Source organism: Mytilus edulis, chromosome 6 (assembly GCF_963676685.1).
Source record: "Mytilus edulis chromosome 6, xbMytEdul2.2, whole genome shotgun sequence".
NCBI classification, from domain to species: Eukaryota; Metazoa; Mollusca; class Bivalvia; order Mytilida; family Mytilidae; genus Mytilus; species Mytilus edulis.
This window is the reverse complement of record NC_092349.1, coordinates 77,108,806-77,132,648: the sequence shown is the minus strand read 5'-3', so window position 1 is coordinate 77,132,648 and position 23,843 is coordinate 77,108,806. Positions and strand designations below refer to the sequence as shown.

At 32.4% G+C, this 23,843-nt stretch overlaps 2 protein-coding genes across 2 annotated transcripts in view; both read right to left on the bottom strand.

Annotated features, from left to right (window-relative positions):
* Positions 1-1,906: 1,906 nt before the first annotated feature.
* The window catches only part of LOC139528474 (ubiquitin recognition factor in ER-associated degradation protein 1-like), a 38,569-nt gene continuing 16,632 nt past the window's right edge, over positions 1,907-23,843 (bottom strand). The window contains exon 13 of the transcript XR_011665597.1: positions 1,907-1,929. The gene's annotated coding sequence lies outside the window, so the exon portion shown is untranslated. The remainder of the gene's footprint in view (positions 1,930-23,843) is intronic.
* LOC139526639 (ubiquitin recognition factor in ER-associated degradation protein 1-like) lies at positions 4,067-20,150 on the bottom strand. The gene is made up of 10 exons (XM_071321800.1): positions 20,039-20,150; positions 19,265-19,394; positions 17,746-17,778; positions 16,477-16,598; positions 15,694-15,824; positions 13,160-13,232; positions 12,467-12,535; positions 11,533-11,610; positions 6,392-6,433; positions 4,067-4,352 (listed from the first exon to the last, which is right to left on the bottom strand). The coding sequence occupies exons 1-10, from the start codon at positions 20,039-20,041 to the stop codon at positions 4,185-4,187; spliced, it is 849 nt and encodes a 282-aa protein (XP_071177901.1). The 5' UTR covers positions 20,042-20,150; the 3' UTR covers positions 4,067-4,184.

Sequence of the window (23,843 nt, the reverse complement as noted above, 5' to 3'; positions counted from 1 at the left end):
AATAAAAAAAAAAAAACTTAAGAAAGTTCTTCATGAGTTCAGCTTTCATTTGAGTACAAAAACAAATTGTCCAGCAGGGTGCATATTAGTGCCCATTGGAATACCGACTGTCTGTTGGAATATTAATCATCCTAAGTGAACAAATATTTTGTCGATCAAAAAGTCCAGCATTTTGATAATACCATCTTCAGTGGTTTTTTTCTGATAGAATCAGTGTGGTTCTTCACAAAATAAGGATTACTATAGCCCAAAATCAGAAATTTATATCCATGGTTCCCATTTGTATAGAAACCCCTATGTTTAATGAGATGGTGAAGACGATCTTGCAATTGAGCATAGGGAATAAAAGTGTAAAGCGTATTAAAATCAAAGGTCCTTATGTTGCTGCAAAATTGCAGAGATTGTGATTAAAGATTAAGCAGTAATTCTTTAGAATTTGTAAGAATCAACATCTGATTGACAGTACTGGTTGAATATTTTTCATCTCAATATTTTTAAAAGCCATCTTTTACTGTAGAAAGAATATTAGTCAGAACTTTAGAAAGATGTTTAGTCGAACAACTAGACGATTCAGATAAGGAGTTTTGTAAAATTTTGGTATCCAGTATAATGATGGGAGATTTTCCCCCGTTTTCGTTCATGTTAATGCCAAAAGAAAGAAGGATCGATTTATGATTTTGTAAAATATATGATTTATAAGTACTTTCAGAAAAACGCCTATAATTTTTCTGAATTTGCTAGTTGTGATCTTAAAAATTATCTAATGGTTGCATGAAAGTTTAAACTATTACCAAAGGGTGAATGCCTGCCACATTGCTGTCACTGTCGATATTGTGTATAGTTAGTCAAATAAAAAAGGTTGATTTTATAAAACAAAATTAGAGAAGGAATTTGAACAAAAACTCATAATTTTAAAAACATCTGTCAATGTCTTATGAACACTCATTATGACACTTTAGATAAATTTCACCAGATAATTATTTTATTTTACTCTAAAAAGTTTATATTGGTTATTAAGATGTTTCTGTACCGATTTCAATTTGCTAAGTCCCTATTTAAAAATAAAAGTATGTTTATCAGCAAAATTTGGAAAGATACAAAATATTGAAAGAGCTCATGCAACTCTACTTTTCATCGGAATGATTTTTTTCGACTTTGCCGAAATGATGTAAATATAAGGCTTTTGGAAAAATGAGTCATGAATTTTAAAGTAAAGTAGTGATTTGGTCCAGCTGGAAAAGGTTAAAAATTAGCACTTTGGATGCTGTCTGAAGATTTCAAGACCCCCTTAACATGAAATTGTCCATATTTTGAGTTGGAGCCGATGAAGTTTTCTGTAATTTTGATATAATTTGTCCCAAAAGTATTAAAACACACTGTAAATATATTATTGAGAAAGCGCAGGTGGTATTTTTTAATATTTTTAGTTATTGTCTGAAAGAAATGCCCTACGAAATAACTGTGTACTCGGACCAATACCAGGGGAAGATTAAAAAAGTGGGTTAATGTCTTCTATTGCAGTTACAGTTTAAATAAATTGTAATACTATATCTAAAAGTGTTGGATGCGATTAAGGTAGATTCATGGTATACCGCCATCTTGGATTGAACAATCACAGTAAAAAATCGGTCTAGTTATTTGCCTAAATCTGCAAATTTTGAGACAGATTTGCAATTAAATGGTTAGACTGTTTAATTATATGAAGAAAACTTGGTAATTTATTGTATAATTCAAAATATTTAAACAAATATCATTTTTTTTTGCTTTTTGAATTATTTTTTTCAAATGAGCCATTTAAGGGAAAATAACTCTTTTAGTAAAAAAAATATACTGGACTGATAGGGAATTTTTTTCTTTTTACTTGTAGCAAGAAAATAAGTTCGGTGACACCATTTTTTCTTTTTATTTTCTTAAAACATATTACAAAACCTATCTTTTCACAATATATTTCAAAATTCTATCTCATAGATTTTGTTTTTATGCACACAAATGTGTTTTTCCATGAACAATCTAACCAATTTTAGGCAATTTTCAACGACTCATAGCTTGAAAAATAGCACGGTGACCCCTACTTTTTATTATATTTTTGAAAAGAGCATATTAAAATCTTCATTCTGGCTAAGTATGAGAAAATTCTGTCTCAAAAAATATTTACTTATGATCTACCTTAAGTATATTGTTTCTTTAATATATATATATATATATACAGTGACCAGAAGATCAAATCGAATGAATTTATTCATTTAAAAAGTATCATAGATAATTGGCATTTCCAGATTTAAAGAAAGCTTATTCTCGTGTTATCATTTTGTATACTAGTAAATGATTATGATAGGGTGACAACCAATGAAAATCTGTCTGTAAGGAAGGGAGCCGACATTTTGAATTCTGGACTGTAATTTGTTCAGTAATTCATTGATAATGATAAATAAAAAAAAACTCACATTGTTCAAAAAGAACTAAATTTTCTTCTTAATCTTCTTACATTAAATGCTAGATAAACGAATTAGGTATTGACAATTCACTTGAAAACTCAACATATACCCTCACGACAATTACCAAAGAGGAAATCCTGGATAATCATAGGTCTGTTCTATGTTCCTTTGGAATGTAACCAAAGATGAAGAACTGGATCTTCCATCACTGAATGGATACCTAAACTACATAAGTGTCCTTACAAACAACGGTATATTGCTTAATCTTCCAAGTGCTCCACGAAACCTCTTTCTAAATTATTAACATCTATTTTATCAGCAATCAAAGACGGGATTCAAAGTTATTGTGAAACTGCCTATTCTAGAGGCGGTGTGAATCAGATGTAGATACTTAAAAATTCCAAAGATCTTTTAGAGCACATACAATCTAACTCTATTTCATATTGTAACAGTATTAAAACATTTGACTTTTCTACTCTTTACACAAGTATTCCACATTCCAAACTAAAAGACAAATTGAAAGAGTTGGTATTGCTTTGCTTCATTAAAAACAAATGACCAACGTAGATACAAGTATCTTGTCTTAGGGATGGATAAATCCTACTTTGAAAAGATTCACTCTGATTCAAACAAAAAATTCTCTGAAACTGATATTATCAAAATGCTTTAATTCTTGATTGACAACATATTTGTTACGTTCGGAGGACGTGTTTTTCAACAGACTGTCGGCATTCCAATGGGAACAAATTGTGCCCCTCTACTTGTCGACTTGTTTCTTTATGTTTATGAGGCTGACTTCATGCAGGAACTTCTTAGGAAGAAAGATAAGAAGTAAGCGATATTCGTTAACTCTACTTTCCGCTATATAGATGATGTTCTTTCACTGAATAATTCAAAATTTGGTGACTATGTGGAAAGCATCTATCCCATCGAACTAGAGATAAAGGATACTACAGATACAGTTAAGACGGCGTTATATCTTGACTTACATCTAGAAATTGACAATGAGGGTCGGTTGAAAACAAAACTTTACGACAAAAGAGATGATTTCAGCTTTCCAATTGAGAACTTTCCATTTCTAAGTAGCAACATTCCAGCAGCACCTGCATACTACGATATTCCCGTGCTTGCATTTCCTATCATGATTTTCTTGATAGGGGGTTGCTGCTCACTTTTATATTAAACCAAGAGTTCCAAATGGTGAAGTTGAAATCATCCTTTCGTAAATTTTACGGACGGCATCACGAGTTGGTTGACCGTTATGAAATAACCGTTTCACAAATGATATCGGATATGTTCCTTACGTCGTTACTACAATCCCCCTTCCCTTTCATGAATGTGACCTACCGAATTAGACTATTTACCGGATTTGTGGTTATCACATAAGCAACACGACGGGTGCAGGAGCAGGATATGCTTACCCTTCCGGAGCACCTGAGATCACCCCTAGTTTTGGTGGGGTTCGTGTTGTTTATTCTTTAGTTTTCTATGTTGTGTCATGTGTACTATTGTTTGTCTGTTGTTTTTTTTTTCATTTTTAGCCATGGCGTTGTCAGTTTATTTTCGATTTGTGAGTTTGACTGTCCCTTTGTTATCTTTCGTCCCTCTTTTATTGGCAGGCGTTAAATTAAAACTATGAAACCAAATGTCATGCAAATTAACAGCCTCACACCAGGTTTCTCTTTTCCCTCTTGTCCTTTTTACCGCCTTGGTACAAGGAGACCAGGGTCCAGTTTTTTACCCCGTGTTTCAATGTACCTGTATAATTTCTTCCTCTTCAACTTTCAAAACTTTTCCCATCTGTGGCCACTCTGCGGCATATTTAGCTAGATTGGTTATTGCAAAATTGCCCACTGCTGGAACTTCATCAATTGCCTTTTTTTTCTCACACTCTTTCTCTTCTGTTACCATTAAAATCTGAAAATAAGTCCAAAGTCAATAAAATTCTCATAAAGTAAATGAGTATGTATCGGGTATATCAAAATTATTTCATTATAAAAAAGTAATACATTGTTAACTTTGCCACTGGAAATAACACGACTTAATCTTACCTCTTTTACTTTATTGGTGCAAGAAGAAAAAATGTACACATTTTCAAATTACAAAAGTCCACTAAGAACACGTCTGTAAAAATGACAAATTAAACTATCGAAAGTGCTATTGGCATAAGACAAGTTCATATTAGTGTGCAAGCAAGATTATGCTCTTTTGTTCAGCCCTATTTACAGCATACCCTATTTTACTTACCCTGAGCACAGGGCAGCTTGGGTTAACTACTACTGTGCACAGCACAACCTGAATCATTAACCCTCAGTTTACCAAACCTGTGCAAAGCACAGTCATAGTATTTCACCTGTGAACAACGAATCCCGAAACAACCAACCCTTTGTACGGAACGGCCTAAATCAGCTAACCATGAGCTCTTCGTAGCCACATTCATTGAAGCTCAGTTTATTTTACCTGTGCAAAGCTTAGGCATATGAATACCCCTGTGCACAGCGAATCCTCAATTTACTAAGCCTGTGTACGGAACAGCCTCAGTCATCTAACAAGTGCACATCACAGCCTCAGTGAACAAACCCGGGGAACTACACGGCTTTAAACACCGTACCTGATAAATAAGGTTCATGGCAGTAATTTATAAGAAAAAAATATGTGTGTGTTTTTAACTTTTTAAAAAACATAAAGAGACATTAAATAAGTAAATCCCACAACTTGATAAAATTCCACTTTAATAATGATAATTCTGGTATTGCATTAGTCCTTTAGACGTCAATGTGGACCAATTTTATAACGGGACCCAAAATCTAAAATCTATATACAAAGTTAGGTTCAGCGTTCCAAAGTACCTAATATATTCAATATTTGTTGAATTCAAACACAGTTGAGATTTAGACCCCGATGGCGACCAACTAAAACTAAGCCCAAGATTAAAACTCCATATAACTGTTAAAATTCAGCATATCAAAGAACCCCTTGAACTCAATTTTTAATATCAAAAAGAGATTAATTTTGGTTTCTTTAAACCTTAATGTCAAAAATGTGGAAACAGGTCCTAAAAATCTAAATACACAATTAGTTTCAGCATATCAAAGAAGCATAATAACTCTTTTTTTGTTGAAATCAAACAAAGATTACTTTGGACCTCAATGTTGACCAACTCAATCCAAAATCTAAATACAGGTGAACGATACTAGAAGTACTTTCAAACTCATGAGGCGAATTAATAAACTGAAAAAGCCCTGACTAAAAAAAAAAGACAAACAAACAAACAATAGTACACAAAACAATACAGAAATAAAAAGACTGAGAAGCACAAATCCCAAAGAATTCAAAAATTTGAATAAAAGCACATTGAAATTGTAAAGAAATGTTCAATTCCTAACTTTTCCTAGACGGTAAGAGCCACAATCACCAAAATCAATCCACACCCTATGGTTATGGAACCATGTGGAATTTCAAAGAAATTCATAGACTTCTACTTCAGTTGTTGGCTTGAAACCAAAAAATCCTAGTTGTTTGTTACCTAGTTCACAAGTGGTTTGGACCATAACCCCCCTCTTCCAAATCAATCCCAACCTTCATTTGGAGGAACAGAACCTTGAGGTATAATTTCATATAGATCCCGAAACTTCTACACATTGTCCTGGAAAGAGAAAAAATGCTGGGGTTTGGCCCATAATCCCTAATTATTTATGACAATAACCGCGAAAGTCAATCTGTGTGGTAAAATTGCACAGGTATCCAAACACTTATTCTCAAGTTACTGTTAAATCAAATGTTTTCGGTCCACCACAACTACGACGACGCTAACAAAATCTTTAAATTATACGACTGCAAAAATGCTATGGTCGTATTAAACAATGTTAAAAGGGTAATGAAAACCTCAGAAATATCTATGTTACATTTTATTCTACAATTTATCTTTTGATATATATTATTTGTTTGGTACCTACTGTAAATGCCTTATTCAGATATTTGGATATGTCTAATGGACTCTGAAAAACAAAGAAAAAATGCTACTGAAAATACATGTTTGATAAAACAAAATCATACATACAAGCTCCTCAACCAAGGAATGTCATTATTAGTGTAGGTAACTTTATTTAATATATAAAAAATCTGATAATGTTTCATACAAGATCGTAATTTCAGCTGAAAACAATCTCTGTATTTATTTCCCCTTGTCCTAAAGCAGGAACCTGTTGTTCAGTTGTTGTCTTTTGTTTGATGTTGTTCATAAGTGTTTCTCGATTCTATAGATCAGACCGTTGGTTTTCTTGTTTTAATTGTTTTACACTAATCATTTTGAGGCCCTATATAGCTTTCTGTGTAGTGGGAGCCAAGGCTCCGTGTTGAAAGCCGTACTTTTAGTCATTAACTTTTTATATATGTTGACTTGGATGCAGAGTTCGTCTAATTGGACTCCATACTATATATTCTTATTCATAAAAATAAATTTGTAATTAATATAAAAGGGACATCCATTACTTTTGCTTAGTGTTATACCAAAGATACCTGTGTTCTCAATTATAAATTTAAGATACATCGTGCTATATTCTTTTGTCAGACTTTTTCGATGAAGCTGACATTCCTCATAAATAAAATTATACAAAATGATGTCTCTTTTTGATGACCTTCTCTAGACCTCCAAACTTAAATGTAGTTATACAGGTCATATAGCAGTTACTCCCACTTTTTTTTTATAGCAAATGTGAATACTTATTTAGAATCAAATTACATATATATGTTTATTCGATGTTTAGTGGCTATTGACATATTGAAAGTGTCGCATAATTAGCCAAGAACACCTATCCTTACAAAGCACATGTGATTTGATTCTAAATAAGCTTCATCGAAAAAGTCTGACAAAAGAAGTTGTAGTTAAACCAATTTTGTCAAAGGAATTTTATCATTTCATATATCAGTTGATCTGATTGTTATGCAAAGTATGCCTAACGGAGATTTTAATGTTATGAATTATCAAGATCATTTAACTAAATTTGGCATAATCACCAAAAAGAACTGACGAAGTTACCTATAACCTTTTCAAACATGTATTTCTCATATTTGGATTTATATCATTGTCTTGTATGTTGCAAATGCATGATGTTTAGCGAGGTTCCACAATTATAAAACAACCAATTTCCAGTTTCAATTCACAAACAAAACTAAAGAACATGCAGTCTGGAAGGATCTTTGATACCTTAACCCTTAAGTAGATGTAAAATAACCAAAATAATTAGTGAATACCTGTAAACACTGAAACAATCAGTAAATATTTGTATTCCCAAATTGATTAGTAAGTACAGGTATTTACTGAATTGTTTAGTAGTTACGTGCAATTCCTTATTTCACCTATTTATTGTAACATATATATATATGTTACAGAAAATAAATGAAATAAGGAATTACATGTAATTACTAAAATTTAGGAATTACATGTAATTCCTGGTGCACTTAGTTTATACAAGTAATTCCTAAACTGCCCAGTTTTACACCTATTTACTAACTATTAGAATAATGATGTAATATGGTCAGCTGATCAAAAGTTAGGATAATACTGATTAAAAGATCAGTGAGTGCTATTAAAAAATGATCATTCTCAAATATACCTTTTTGTTATAAGGCATTAGCTACGAGATATACAAAATATTAAATATGATATTTTTTGTTGAATCATTAATGAAAATGATATAGTGAAATTAAAGTTTGCTTTTAGCTGCCAATTTGGTTCAATCTTGTCAAAATGTGCTAAGAAACATGGCTGGTGAGTTATTCACTTGCAAGTCCATTATTCGATCTCATTGAATCCGTATTTAATTCAACGCCTTAGTTTGGGATTGGTTACGCATGTATTCAGCTATAAAAAGTCAACATTCAGAGTACAACAAAAAGAATGAACCGATTGTTTGAATAATTTCATCCACAAAAAAGATCAGTCTTATATAGGTATAAACGACGATAAACATACTTTTAATCTACATTTGAAATCTAACAGACCAAGAACAAATTCAATTACAAGTGGACGCTATATATTTATATTTATATTTGTTCATATCTGGTTATATGACCGTCGGTAGTCTTCGGAGGACATCTCGATGTTTACTTAGGTGACGTTTAGACAAAAATACACACGAAACTTTGATATTATCGAGTCCATGCATTGTTTATAATAATTGTTTATTTTATACTTTTTGTAATTTGGATATAAGATTTAGTATACTCATCAATATGAGAATTTGAGTTAAATAGGTAAAAATGAATTTGACAGCTAATGCTCCTTTGAAATGTCTTAAACATATTTGTTAAAAATGGGCGACGAGAACAAATATTTACAGAGGAGTTGTTCAAATTGTACACTGAAAAATGTGATAGAGTCTTAATGCCAAGAGAAAAACTAAACACTATAATCAGCAGATTAAACTTTTTTTTTTAAAGTGAAACAACAAAAAAGACATGAGATGATTACAATCTTCTCTTAAGGTAAGTAATGATTATCATGACACTTCTGTTGCATTTCAAAAAATTCAACCTATACAAGTTATTTAACAGTACTTTTTTAAGGCTGCAGGAAAAGAGGGAGGGGGTTATTTAGTATCTGTGCACCCTTAGCTTTACCAAACCTTAGCTCCTACCAGTTCCCTTTCCTGAACCCGTTCAATGCCTTTAATCAAGACTTGGAACAGGTATATGCAATATGTGTTGGGGTAAACTAGTTTTGTCGTATATTTGAAACCCCCTACCCCATTTTCCCTTGTGATAATTGATGTAAATAAATACAGTCATAAGTACATTGTAAAAATCAACCCGGAAAGCACCAAACCTACCCAGAAATAATAATGTCTGTCTGTTTGCAAATCAGGACCAGGTGCATCGTGAGGATAAGTGTTCTCGGCTTCTTATGAGACACTATCAATATGTCAATAGCCACTTAATGTCTGATAAACATATACAAGTATGTTAATCCTGAATGGGTATTCATAATTGCTACAGGTGGGGTAACAGATATATTGTAACGCCGCCTCCCTGGTGTTAGAGTCGGCCACCAGAGAACACAGGGTCACAAAGAAAAAGGGATTTAAAAGATCTAATAAAGTGTAAGGTTCGACGTCCACTTTTAACCGTCGGACCAAACACGTTACAGAATGGGAAAACGTATACTTGTATATATATAGTTATAAAATAAAATGTCTAAATAAATAAAGTTTCATATTTTATTTGTACGAAAATAAATAATCTCCGTTGGAGAGGCTGGGTCTTGCCGGCTCTGTCACTGGTCTAGTCGAGTTCCCGGTAATGCTTGGTCCTACTTTGACATACAACCCGATTATATATTTCTCAACAGTCCAGTTTTAAAGGGGTTACTTATTTGGACTATTTGTATAATCTCCCTAAACGAAGATTTTATACCCAAATTTTACTTTATACCCCACCAACTTGATATAATAAAAACCTCGCAAATTTAAGTACCGAGACCAACAAATTTAACACCGTCACGGCAACCCTACTTAGCACCAACACCGACAACCATAGCACCGTCACCGGCAACCTTAGCACCTACAACCTCAGCACCTTCACTGGCACCCTTAGCACCAGCACCGACCACCTTAGCACCGTCACCGATAACCTTAGCACCTACAACCTTAGCACCGTCACCGGCACCCTAAGCACCAGCACCGTGAACCTTAAATTAAAACAAAGGCAACGTTCAATAAGCTACATATTCCAGCTTTTATTAAAGTTTGTCACTACCCATTCTTTGTCAACCCAACACCCCGTCGTTTCTGTTGTTGTTTTGGTATTTATACTTTCGACTGACCAATGACAGAGCTTGTTACATATTGTTTACCAATCGGCAACCATGGATCATATTAGGGAAACTCCCGTAATGTTGATACTGTTTGTAAACAATGATTGATCTTCATCAATAAAGATGGGTTTCGACATTAAATTTATAAGTAGATCATTAGAACAGTCTTATTTGAGTTTATAGTATAATAAGGTAACTACCGCGAAAATACGGAATCAGTACGTGAACTGAAACTTCTTAACAAACTAACATACACAAATCTGTCGTATCATGAAAACAACAGCCAAAATAACAAATGACAAGTCTTACACTACTTGTAACATTAGACATCTCACTAACATCTATAGTTTTATCCTCAATAATTTCAAGAAACTATACAGACATAGATTAACTATAAAAAGGGGGGAATGTCGGCATTACAATATGACCTGTATAATACAATTTTGATCGGGTATATAAGCGTAGGTTGCATTAGGCATTCTTGAAAAACTTATAAAAAAGAGAAACACAGAAATATGAAAATGTGACTCTTAACTCAATCAATTTGTATAAGTTTATGTGAAGAATGTCAGCTTCATCACATAAGTCTGACTTAAAACAGTCGAAGTTAAACCTATTTGGTTATGTCAGAAGGCAAGTTGATCTAATTGATATGCAAAGTATGCCTGATGGAGATTTTAATTTTATTATGCTTTATCAAGATCATTTAACCAAATTTGGCATTATCAAATCTCTATCATCAAAAAGAACTTCTTACAAAAGTATTTCTCATATTTGGATTAATATCATTGTCTTGCAGGTTTCACAAATGATTTCAACTTTTTAAACATCCATTTTCCAGTTTCAATTTACAAAGAAAATATAAAGTGCATGCATTTTTGAAGGCCCTTTGATTCCTTAACCCTTAAATAAGCCCTACAAACTCTACCCCTTTACTTTATTGAATTATGTCTTAAATTTTAAAACAAAATATCAAGTAGGTAAATAGCTGTAAAAATGACCAAACAAATTAGAGAGTACCTGTTATCACTGAAACAACCAGTAAATACATGTAATTACTAAATTGATTAGTAATTACAGGTATTTACAGAATTGTTTAGTAATTCCTAATTTCGCCTATTTACTGTAACATATATACAATGTTCTTCACTTATATTAAATCCCATGTTAACCCCTGATACATATACGGGCAATCAAATACTGCTGTCAGGTTGATGTGGGCATTGGGGATTAAAATGCAGTTTGCCTATACAAAGCATCTGCTGATTTATTTTTGATACACACATCCATTTCTACATCCTCGTCGTGTTTTTTCTCTGGTCTTTTTGGTTCTTGATAACCAACTGGTAGTGCCATATCAACCTGTAAAGACATTAGAACAACTGAATATTACGATCCTTTACAATAGATATTTAGATAATCTGCAATCAATTCCACCTTCACGTCAGATATGTACTGTGTTACAACTCAAGATTCTTCTGACGAGGAAAGGTAAAACTAAGACACTGAAAGCTGAATTATTATTTCAGTGTAGGTGGTCAAGTGTTCTAGAGCGATGGACACTGCGCAGGCGGTGTTGTCTCGATATCACAATATCATCAGTTCGAATCCTTGCGAGAGAAGAACATAATTTGCTTCCGCAAATTTGCAGATTTGACATTGTTGTGGTAATATTAAGAGTTATTATATATATATATAGTTGATCCGATGGATAAATCTGTTGTAGAGTTGTCACTGACTCAGATGTACTTATAAATATAATTATTTTCTGTGACTGTATCTTACATAAATTTGTAGGATCCTTTACTATAGACAATTGAGCTGATCTGTAACAATAACATCTCCATGCCTTATATATTATGTACTGTAGTACGACGCTAGATTAAAACTGACGAGGAAAGGTAACACACGGCCACCGAAAGCTTTATTATTGTGAAGCCCAGGTGGTCGTGTAGTCTAGCGGGACGGCTACAGTGCAGGCGATTTGGTGTCACGATATCTCAGTAGCATGAGTTCGAATCCCGGCGAGGGAAGAACAACAAATTTGCGAAAGCAAATTTACAGATCTAACACTGTTGGGTTGATGTTTAGACGAGTTATATATATATACAACTCGTCTAAACATCAACCCAACAATGTTAGATCTGTCAATTACCCAAGAATCTACTTATTTTTACCGTATCTGTGGTAAATAATGCAGTTGATTATGTTAACTTACATTCATATCACAGTCTATAATAGATATAGCATCATCAGGCTTGGTTTCAAGTACTTGTAGGTAATACTCCTGGAATAAAACAGAACTTTGAGCATGTGTTAATCTGGAAATACATCTTGTTCATTTTAACGTCTTTTATTTTTAGTTCATGAAAACCTTAAACGGTTGCACTAAAGAGTGCATAAGTGAAATTCTATCGTCCAAATATAAAATCAAGCACTTAATACAACATAAATGTACATATTCTGCAAATATAAAAATGAATTTGTTCTCGTCATTAATTAAAAGAGAGCAGTTTGACAAGCTTCTACATTCTATTTGTTCCTAAAGCTTAAACAAATGAATTCAATTATAACACTAACGTTGTAGCTTTTAAATTTTGTTTTCATTAATCACGTCATTTCTGTAGATCCATAGTGTTCTTATATTCCAAATTTTGCAATAATATTTTTTTCTAACATTTACCGAAATTCTTCGCCAACAAAGTGTATATCACCTATATCAAGATTATTGAAACCAGATGGACTACAACTAAACCTTAAGAAAATTGGAATATGAATTTAAGTATGCAAAATATGTCAATATTTACTACCCTTCCTAATTAGCATAACATTTGTACGCTTTAGATAATTAAAAGGTAATGAATGATCTTATTAAAAAACATTGTTTTGTAATAACTCAAATTTGTCTTACCCGTTCATTGTACTTGATTGGTATTACATCTCCTTTAGTTAAACAGGCAAAACTCCTCAGCATATTCTCTAATCTGTTGAAGTCAAGAACTTAATAACAAATATAAGTGACTTATTCATCTTGATGCTTTCTTTATGGTTTTATAAACTCAATTGTAGGTAAAATCAAATAAAGTTATTTCCTCGCTATGTCCAAAATGTTAACAGAATCTGTTCTTGATATATTACCAATTCCCATGATATTGTCATTAAGACCGAGAAGATAGACTGTGTATTTTTTTAATCCAATTTGATTCAATTATGTTTTGTGATCGTACAAATTGTGAGGGAGATTCCTGGGGCTTCTTATTTACTACTTTTAAAGGTTGAAGTGTTAAATGTTCAAAAGGATGATGGTGCTTCTTAATGTGTTGATAAATGATACTTTTGAACTTATGGGTTCTTTTAAAACGATACAGGTGTTCTTGCGTGGGTTTAGATAAATATCATCCAGTTTCAACTACGTACTGAATAACGCATCCCGGTGTGTTTTATGTCAGTAAATATATAGTTATTCAATTGATATCAGTTTCAAAATTTAGGGAAATTATGTGACCATTAAACTTGGACCTTACTATATTGTTGGTGGAAAGACGGGGACATGTAAGTCATTTTTTTACAATTACACTTATAGATAGAAGGGCAACCACGAGTTTTGTTATCAAAAATGATAGCGATTGTGATACTTTTATATAATCTATTTTGAAGATTGAGACGTGTAGATACCCTTTGAACGAGTTTAGTTTTAAGTATTTTTACATTTCAAAAAATCATGATTTTTTTTTTTAATTATCTGTTCTACCAATTAAAAGGAGCAAATAATGGCGTCCAGAATATGAACCAGGAATGTAATGAAGTAAAATGATAAAACTGTTCGGTTAATGACGTCAAACGCTATCCGTCATTAAGTACCCGACAAAATAGACAACTTTCGAGTTCGATGCACTTCCGTCAAAAACTTTGGTTTTAGTGAACATCATTCGTGCGTTTAGGGGCGTCGTCACTTCCGTTCCAATGTTGAGCGAGTGGTTGGAAAACTATAAAGCTATATTACACGAATCCTTTGGCAAATTGAATTTTCATAATTTCAGCACTGCTGTCGATAGTAAGTACCTACAGAACAAATATTATTTATAGTTTATCCTGCACAATGACGATCAGTAAGACGCTTGATGAACGTTTATAGTGCAGGGATACAGGTGATCCCCTCTATCTGGTAAATTACGTCATAAAGGCGCGCATAATTGACGAGTTTTTTCAGGTGACAGACAAACTCGAAAGTGGTTTATACGTTAACCACAAAACTTGAGGACAAAAAAACAAAATACAGGGTATATCAGGGTAGCGCCGGACGTCTGACTTAATAGGAGAATAGGGCTGAATCGTGATAACTGTATTTCAAATAAATATTCCTAAAGTAATGAACATAGAGATGTTCGCGCTCGGACACACACTCCATCAACTAGTATATCTGTTTGTCTTTTTTTAATCAACCTAATTTTCACATGAGTCAATAGAATATCTATCAATCAACCAACGAATAATGCGTTATAGGAAGGTCAATGTAAAAGATGATATGATTGGTCAGGAGGTCATTTACAAAGACTGAAGTTGAAATTATATTTATGCAAAAGAATGAGTTAGTAAAAGTACAATTCAGTTAGAATGATCTTTAATCAGATGGTATTTTTTAGTGTGGTGGCATTATATGACTACTTATCTATTTGTCTGTTATTGATACATGTCACTTTTAAATTCTTTGGCTATATCATGACAAAATCACAGACAGATCTTCGGCAGGAAAACTGGCAACCCTTGTCAATTTATATTGGAGTCAAACACAGACAATTCCAGTGCATGGTTTGAACTCATAACCTCAGAACTGACACGTTTATGGTTACTGTGAATGAATTATCAAAACCACTTGACAACTGCTTCCCCGACTATACTTGTAACTCTATAAATTGAAAATACCTGCAAATTTGATATGACCATTATTTTACAAATAAATTCTAAAACCAGTTGTTCGCATGATACGGGTTATGTTCTTCTCATATATTTTATGATGGTATGATACTTAACCCCATAACGGGATGGATTGTGCTTGATATTCATATGATGAATACATAATATTTCAATCAGTTTAATTGAGGTCTGGAACTAGCAAGTCAGTAACTGCTATTAGTGCTTTGTTAATTTATGTAACATTCTCATGTTATAGTTTCTTTTGTTACCTCTTCTGACATCGGACTCTGTGTGTGTATTGTGTTTCTTTTTTCTAGAATGGCTAGAGGTGAAGGGTAGGGTCAAGAACTAAAAAAACATGTTTATTTTTACACCTGTCCCAAGTCAGGAGACTGGCATTTTGTAGTCTTGTATAGTTTTTTAGTTTAAGTTTCTTTTATATATTTCGGAGTTCAGTATGACGTTCATTGTCACTGAACTAGTACACATATTTGTTTAGGGGCTAATTCTCAATTTATTTATAAAGGATACACATCTTTAGGATTTGTAATATATAAGAAGTCAACAGACTGTGGCTGGAACTTTGTAAATGTGGCTACTTTCAATGCAATATTCTCTACTTCCACAATGTCACCTTCATTTAGTAACAGGTTCCTCATCATCTAAAAATGATTCAAAAAGGGCTAATTATATAAAACATGTCTTCCTACGAATAGATATTGGTTAATCATCAACAACAGTAAACAAATTCTTTTGAAGTTGGTTCAAACAACTAATTCACTACCATGTGAGTAACTCTATCAATAAACTGATTAAACCTTCCTTTGTACAAATTCCTAAAACATCCCATTTTATTTTGCATATTTCTATTATGTTGTCACAAATATATGATACAGTCTAATACTGAGCATTGATACAAACATACACTTTTAGAACACAAAAAGACTTTTTATTGATATGATTTTTGTATAAGTAGAAAAGTAAAAATTGAATTTAAACCATTCAGGTATCCTCATTTCCAGTTTGAGGGAAAGGAAAAATAGCGCTAAATGTAAGGTTGCAGTATGTAAATTTGAATCTAAAACATTAAACTGGTATATTTTAGAAGATGAGCCTTTATCATCTTGTGCAAGAAGGTTCGTGTAAAAAAAACTTATAACTTGTACAAATACCCTGTACAAATTATAATTTGTACAAACTGATAGCTTGTACACAAAACCTATATCTTGTACACAATATATACATAGCATAATTACTGAGGTATTTAAATACAAACTCTAATTATATAATGAATGCACCTGTTTGAATTCTTACCCAATTCGGTATATAAATTCTTCCTTCATCAGCTACAAATTCCAACACACCACAATGTGTGTGTCTGTTTTGTTGATTGTTTTTCAGTTTAAACAGCATTGGGTACTGTATATGGAAACGGGCTGCAAAATCAAATAGTGAATTATTTTGGAAACAGAAAAAAGCTGATTGATACAGAGCAAAACAATTTCATTTAAAGATTCCTTTTTTAGATCATCTCCTCATTAAGAGTTTCAATTTTAAAAGTAGTTGGTTCCCTAACTTATAAATTTGGCCATAATAATCTGATTTTTTTTAAACTTCGATCATATTGTGAAAACATTTATGAAAACATATGTTACAATGTCCAATTGTTATAGTTAAAAAAATTATCGATCGCATCATAAGTGATGTAGTTGTGACGTTATAAATGTATATGAATTTGACTAAAACTGATTTTTATGGCATAATTTGGCTCAACTTAGGACAGATTTCTGAAAAAATTACATTGGCGCTACCATTCTCCAACCAAACGTTTGCTGAAATTTTCTTAATATACTATATCCTTTCCTCTCCGACCAAAATTTCAATAGGTCAAGAGTGGCAACACATTTAAAGTCAAGAAAAAAGGTCGAAAGAGGTGACAAATTTCAAGAAAAATGGACTTAAATGAAGTCTATTCTATTTCAGATTATTATATTGTGTCTTTTTATGTTGTGATGTTACATTTTTATTTGAGGTAAGCTGGAAGGTTTAAACATGTTAAACGTTTAAACCCGCTACATTTGTTTGCACATATCGTAAGTCAGGAACTTAGGTTCAGTGGTTGTCGTTTGTTGATATGGTCATAAGTGTTTCTCGTTTCTATATAGATTATACCTTTGATTATATCCTGTTTGGATGGTTTCACACTAGACATTGTTATGACTTTCATGGCTTGCTGTTCGATGTGAGCCAAGGCTCCGGTTGAAAACCGTGCTTTGACCTATAATTGTTTATTTTTACATATTGTGAATTGAATAAAGAGTTGTCGCATTGGAACTCATACCACATCTTCTTATATCTAATATATTTATAATGTATAAAGCAGACAAACAATTTGTCTTATTATCCTTTCAAAAACAACCCATTGAGCTATACATACTCATAAGATTAACTCAAATAATTGTCGTTTTAAGAATACACGTTTATTCGGGTTACTAGCTCTATACTCCTTTCTTACGAGTTTAGAAATGTGTTCTTTCCTTTCATTAAATATTGATTTAGTTTAACAGTAGTAGTAATACATACTTAGTTGATCCAAATCAGATGGAGGCATGATAACTGAAACGAATTAGTATAAGTGAACGGGTTAATAGTTTTAAAACAGATATATAAATATATAATGATCTTAACCAAGATAAGTGCTAAGTGGGGGTGCTAGGTATGGGCTGTTTCTGTAGAATTAATCAAAATTATTCAGTATGTTTTAGTTTTTATTGATAACTTTATCTGAGATATGTTGACCTTGTACTCGTTTTGCTAATTATTCAATGTTGAAAATAGAACATGGAACTCTAGATCTTTCGGCTCTTTAGTGCTTGAACTATGTTTCTGTTGTGTCACTTTAACATACTCTAGATCTATTTTAATTTATTTTAATTTATTCCATCGAGGCTTCACAAAATAATGTAGGAACATAAATCAATTGTCATGCGTATACTACTATTCTAGAAACATAGGAGATATTTTATCTAAATGTCTTATAAGCAATGAAAATTCACAAGTTCTCGTCAATATTTCTAGTTGTCCTCCATTGTGTTCTCCGGAAATATTATAGGGACACAGTTATTCTCTTTGGTTTGTTTGGTCTACAAATATGGTCTTGGGCGTGGACAGTGTATAACTTGCAAAATCTATTTGATATATCTTCCAAATCTATTTTCGTATATTCAATACCTTTGTATTCGATACATTAAATGTTGAGTAGAGGGATGAATTCACATCATGTACATGTAAAAAATAGTGGGTGTGAATTTTAAGATAAAATATTGATTTGGTCATGTTGGTTTTATAGAAACGGTAACACTTTATAGTATGTCGTAAGCTGTCAAACTGAATTATTGAAACCCTTAACAAACCTGGCCATATATTGTTAGAGCTGATGACAATTTCTATCGTTTTCATATAATTTGTCCCAAAAGTAGTACTCTTCACTGCAACATGTGCAAAAAGATGAGATAGCACTGGTGCTATTTATTAAAATTATCAGATGTCAAAATTACGGGAAATTCATGACATATCTCCCCAGGAACTTTACGTTTTACTTGCAAGGATTTTCAGGACTGTCAAGAAGTGTGATGGAGGTTTTTTCTTACATTTTAGCTGTTTGCATCTAATTCATTAGGTCAAAAAGTTTTAAATTATCAGAAATACTCAGAAAATTTATAATATAAAAAAAATACAATAAACAAAATATTTCTATTGACAACATGACCCAAATTGTAGGGTAACCCATGTAATTCGGATGAATAAGCAGTTCCTATATTTGATAAAGCTTACAAAACATGGCAAAAATACATCTGGAGGTAACCCAGGTGCTTTGGATCAGTAAGCAGTTCATATATACACTGCTATTTAAATGTATGATCCGTATCACATGCCATATCACCTTCGACCAACATTATCCGTCGGGCATAAAGACCCTCGGTCCGATATTGGTATCTCCCAGACTGGATGATACGGCATGTGCTACTGATTTTGCCATATATTATTTTCTTGTGAGCAAAGGGAGATAATATGTATGTATAATTATGTTTGTTTATCTTACTTCTTCCACCTCTATCAAAATCTTCTCTTTTATCTAACATGGTCACAGAATAACATCTGTGTTGCTTTTTAAATTCACCAAGACCTTCGCCCAGTTCAGGCCCAAATATGTTACCTCCAAATCTACCAAACTGGAACATTTAAAAAAATTTAAAAAAAAACATACAAATTGATTGCCTCTAACTCTCTAAATTCTTTAAAAATTTGAAATTGATGTTAAATTTATAACATTGTCATATATACCTGATAATATTCATAACTATAGTATATGTATTATTGTCAAGTTAATAAAAAATAATTTACTATACATATTGCCTATAATTGCATATGTCCATTTCATTTTGACTTAGGTAAATAGTTGTCTCATTGGCAATCATACCCCATCTCCTTATTTTTATATTTATCAATCATAGTCAAGATTTTTCGTATTGCTGTGGAAAAAACAGTATATCACATTGAACTCTTATATATGACTCTTTATTGATAAAAAAAAATCATTAACACAGAGATATCTCATGTCAGTGTAGTGATCACAAAAGTTATCATATATGTATTGCTACGACACAATAAACAGTTTGCTTTAACAGATCTTACAACTTTTGATACAAATTACTTTTCTCTCATTTTCTGAAATTATTGTGGTTTAATTAAAGGTGTCAGGCAATAAATGTATAGTATAGATTACTAGTGCGCAGTTTGTATCAATTTAGATTTGTACATAAATTTTCAGTTCTGAACTATCAACTTTAAGTATATCATAAGATTTTATAATTACCATTTCTGTATTTTTCTATTTCCTTTTGCATAAATCAATGTAATTTTCTATTTTCAACAAAATGACTCGGTTAAACTTAAATCGAAAGTGAACAAAAATTTACAGCTTTTTGAAACCCAATGCGATTTATTACCGGGTTAAAATAGTCGTACGCTTCAAGTTACAATTGGGTTATATAGTTAAAATATTCTCATTGTTAAATATTAGACGAATAAAAGGTTTTCTTAACGTCTAATAGAAACAGTGGTCAACAGCCTTATCAACTCCGATCAGGACGGTCAACGGATAGTACGTCCACGACTGACATTTACAATTAAAAAGTATGTGATTGGTCAGTGACTTACTCTATTTAATTAAGAAATTAACGATTAGTTTCCATAAAAAAAACTTCGCGATCTCGCCTATCATCATCTTAAAAGATTTGCTTTGAAAAAAGAAAATCTGTATATCTCGTTTTCCTACTTTACTTGAATAAGAAAGAAAAATGTGTGTGTATATGATAAGGACAAGCTTGTATAGATTAATAAATGATAAATTGTAATACATATGCCTGTACCAAGTCAGGAATATGACAGTTGTTTTCCATTCGTTTGATGTGTTTTACCGTTTGATTTTTGTAATCTGATTAAGGACTTTCCGTTTTGAATTTTCCTCGGAGTTCAGTATTTTTGTGATTTGACCTTTTCCAATGTTTATAGACTATAAGAGAGAGGTATGAAGGGGAAAATAGAAAAGAAGCTACGAATAGAAAACAACTTTTGGTATCACCAACACTGAGTGGAAGGTTCCTATAGACGTGAAGGAGTATTAACAAAGTTAAATCCTACCCGAACTGAACCAGACGGTATTGATGTGACAGTAGGAATAGGAATTAAAGCAGAATCAGAATATATTTCAGGTAGCAACTACTACTTAATACTACTGATTTGGCATTACCCCAGAAACTCTGGCTTGTAAGATGCAGTAGGGAAATATTGTGAACATGGAGTTGTAGACCAAGAAGGCTGAGGTGGAAAGCATGGAGTGGAAACATAAATCCAATGGGCAAAAGGTGGTATGAGGTCTGCGAATATTTAAACCGATATATGTACCAGGTAGACGAATTAGCTAGTTCAATTACAGTGTGCGGTGTTGTTTTTTTTTTTATATATACACAAATATAGTAGGAATACCATCTAGATTCCTGTCAGACAAAAAGGGTTTGAAGATATCGAGGGCAATTTTACATCTCAAAAAGTCTGAGAAGGCAAACAAAAAGACAAAATGAAAACAAAATCCACAAACAATCCACTGCATAGAAAACAAATGATTTAGCAGCAACAACCACACAGATAGAAATGGATTGATTTTGATGGGTATGAAGTTAATTGTGGGCACTACAGTTTTACCACCAATTAAACCTTAACACCACAAAATAGACAAAAGTACTCAAAGTAGTGTACACCAATCAATTAATTTACCATTTGAGAGTTATGTCTTTGGTTACCTTAAAATTAAGAACAATGTGTTTACACAAATTGGTTTTCAGATGATTATTTGAAAACCGCTCGTCTTAATCTAATAAATGAACATATAATAAAATTCAGGTCAAGTTTCAGTTTGTTCACGCATCGTTGTCAATATAATGGAATTTGATACGACAGTCATACAAGTGAGAGGTTTAGTTAGCTATACAATTAGGTTCAAGCCACCATTTTCTATATCAGAAATGCTTGTACCAAAGTCAGGAATATGACAGTTGTTGTCCATTCGTTTGATGTGTTTGAGCTTTTGATTTTGCCATTTGATTAGGGACTTTCCATTTTGAATTTTCCTTGGAGTACGTTATTTTTGTGATTTTTTTTATGGTTTTCGTTCAAGAATAATGCCTTCCGTCGCAGCATATGGGCATTTAGTGTTACTCTTATTCAACTCCGTCTGTGCATCTGTCCCTACGTCCGTTTTCGAAATTGGTTTTCGTTCCTCAACTAAATGGTATGAAACTTCTACACGATGTTCATTATCACAAACCACAGATCAAATATAAATAAGTGTGAGGACACTTTAACCATTCTGAAGTCATGTCCCTTTATTAGGTCATATCCAAGCGAGGGCATCATATGTGTCCCATGTACACTCTTCGTGTATTCATAGGTTAAAGTAGTATGAGAGGCTTCCCCAATCTCGGATTGTAAAATTAGAAAACAACCGGTATAAAATGTTTATGTCAGCAATCTTCAATGCGGTAATGCAATTTACTTATAAAAAATTTCATCTCAATCAACAATTGTGTGTGCTTTCAACTTGCAATTACTTAAATTTTTACAAAAGTGGAACATTTTTTACTGATTTCAAATTTTGTAACCATATTGTTTTAATTAAAGGTAGGTACTTTGTATTGTATAATCAAAGACGGAATCTACAGTATTTTTTACTGTTTCCTGTTTGATTTGATCAATTCATACAATATATGTCACTTTATACAACACATACCTTGAAAAAAGCTCGTTAACCTACCATTTTTATATATTTTTTGAAAAGTCAAAAAGAAACTGGCAAAATGCAATAGTACAAACAAGAATGTGTCCATGGTAAACGGATGCCCCACTCGCACTATCATTTTCTATGTTTAGTGGACTATGAAAATGGGATCAAAACTCTAATTTGGCATTACAATAAGAAAGATCATATCATAGGGAACATGTGTACTAAGTTTCAAACTGATTGGACTTCAACGTTATCAAAAAATACCTTGACCAAAAACTTTAACCTGAAGTGGGACAAAAGGACGAACGAACGGACAGATGAACAGACAAAGGCACAGACCAGAAAACATAATGCCCCTCTTATATCGTACGTGGGGCATAAAAAACAATAGACTGTCAAAATACCTTCTCCTGTGTGATTTTAATGCAGTGTTGGTTGTCAATAAATGTAAACACCAAGACATGCCATGGAAAGTAACCATCGTAAGTATAGCACCTAAATTCATAGTTCTTCCCAATGTTTTATGAATATTCAAAAATATGTGTTTTGCATGTCTATAATAAACTAAAATCTCATTCATACCAAACAGAAGAAAATGACCAATGCCAGTATGTATGTCATAGAAAGGTGACGTTTAAATTAAACTAAACTGTAGCCAGTAACTTCAGATCAGTTGAAGACCCAAGATGGATTTTCCAATAAGCAGATATGAAAAGTCTCTGTTTTGTCAGGTATGGCAGTTGTTATCAAATAGCTTGTTTCTATGTATGTTGCATTGGTGTTTGTTTTTGTTGCATTTCAGTGTTTCTGTTGTCCAATTGTTTTCCTTTATAGTTGATGTGTTACCCTCGGCTTTAGTTTGAAACCCGGATTAGTTTTCTCTGAATTGTTTTATGACTTTTGAACAGCGGTATATTACTGTTGTCTTGATTTGTTAAGAGGAACTTAAACTAAATCATTTCAATTAATAATTATTTATGGAATGCACAATACGGTCTTGTAGAATGATTTGTACAAATTTAATTGAAATCTATATGTTCTTTAGGGGAAAATGTAGATAAAGATGCTTTTCACATTTGCAGGGATGTTTAAGTCCAATGAAAAACCCAAATAACCATTGACATTGAAGTTTAATAACTAGGTTTAAAGAAGAGTTGCAGACATGTGTGTTTTACTATGGGAATCATAAAAAGTAATTCGAAACAAAACATAAAAATAAAATAGGTCAACAATATCACATTATAATTAAGTTTCTCAAGAAGTTTTAGATATAGATTTTCAAGATAGACAAACAAGTATTCAAATCTGTAACATCATCAACTAGATTGATCTACTAGAA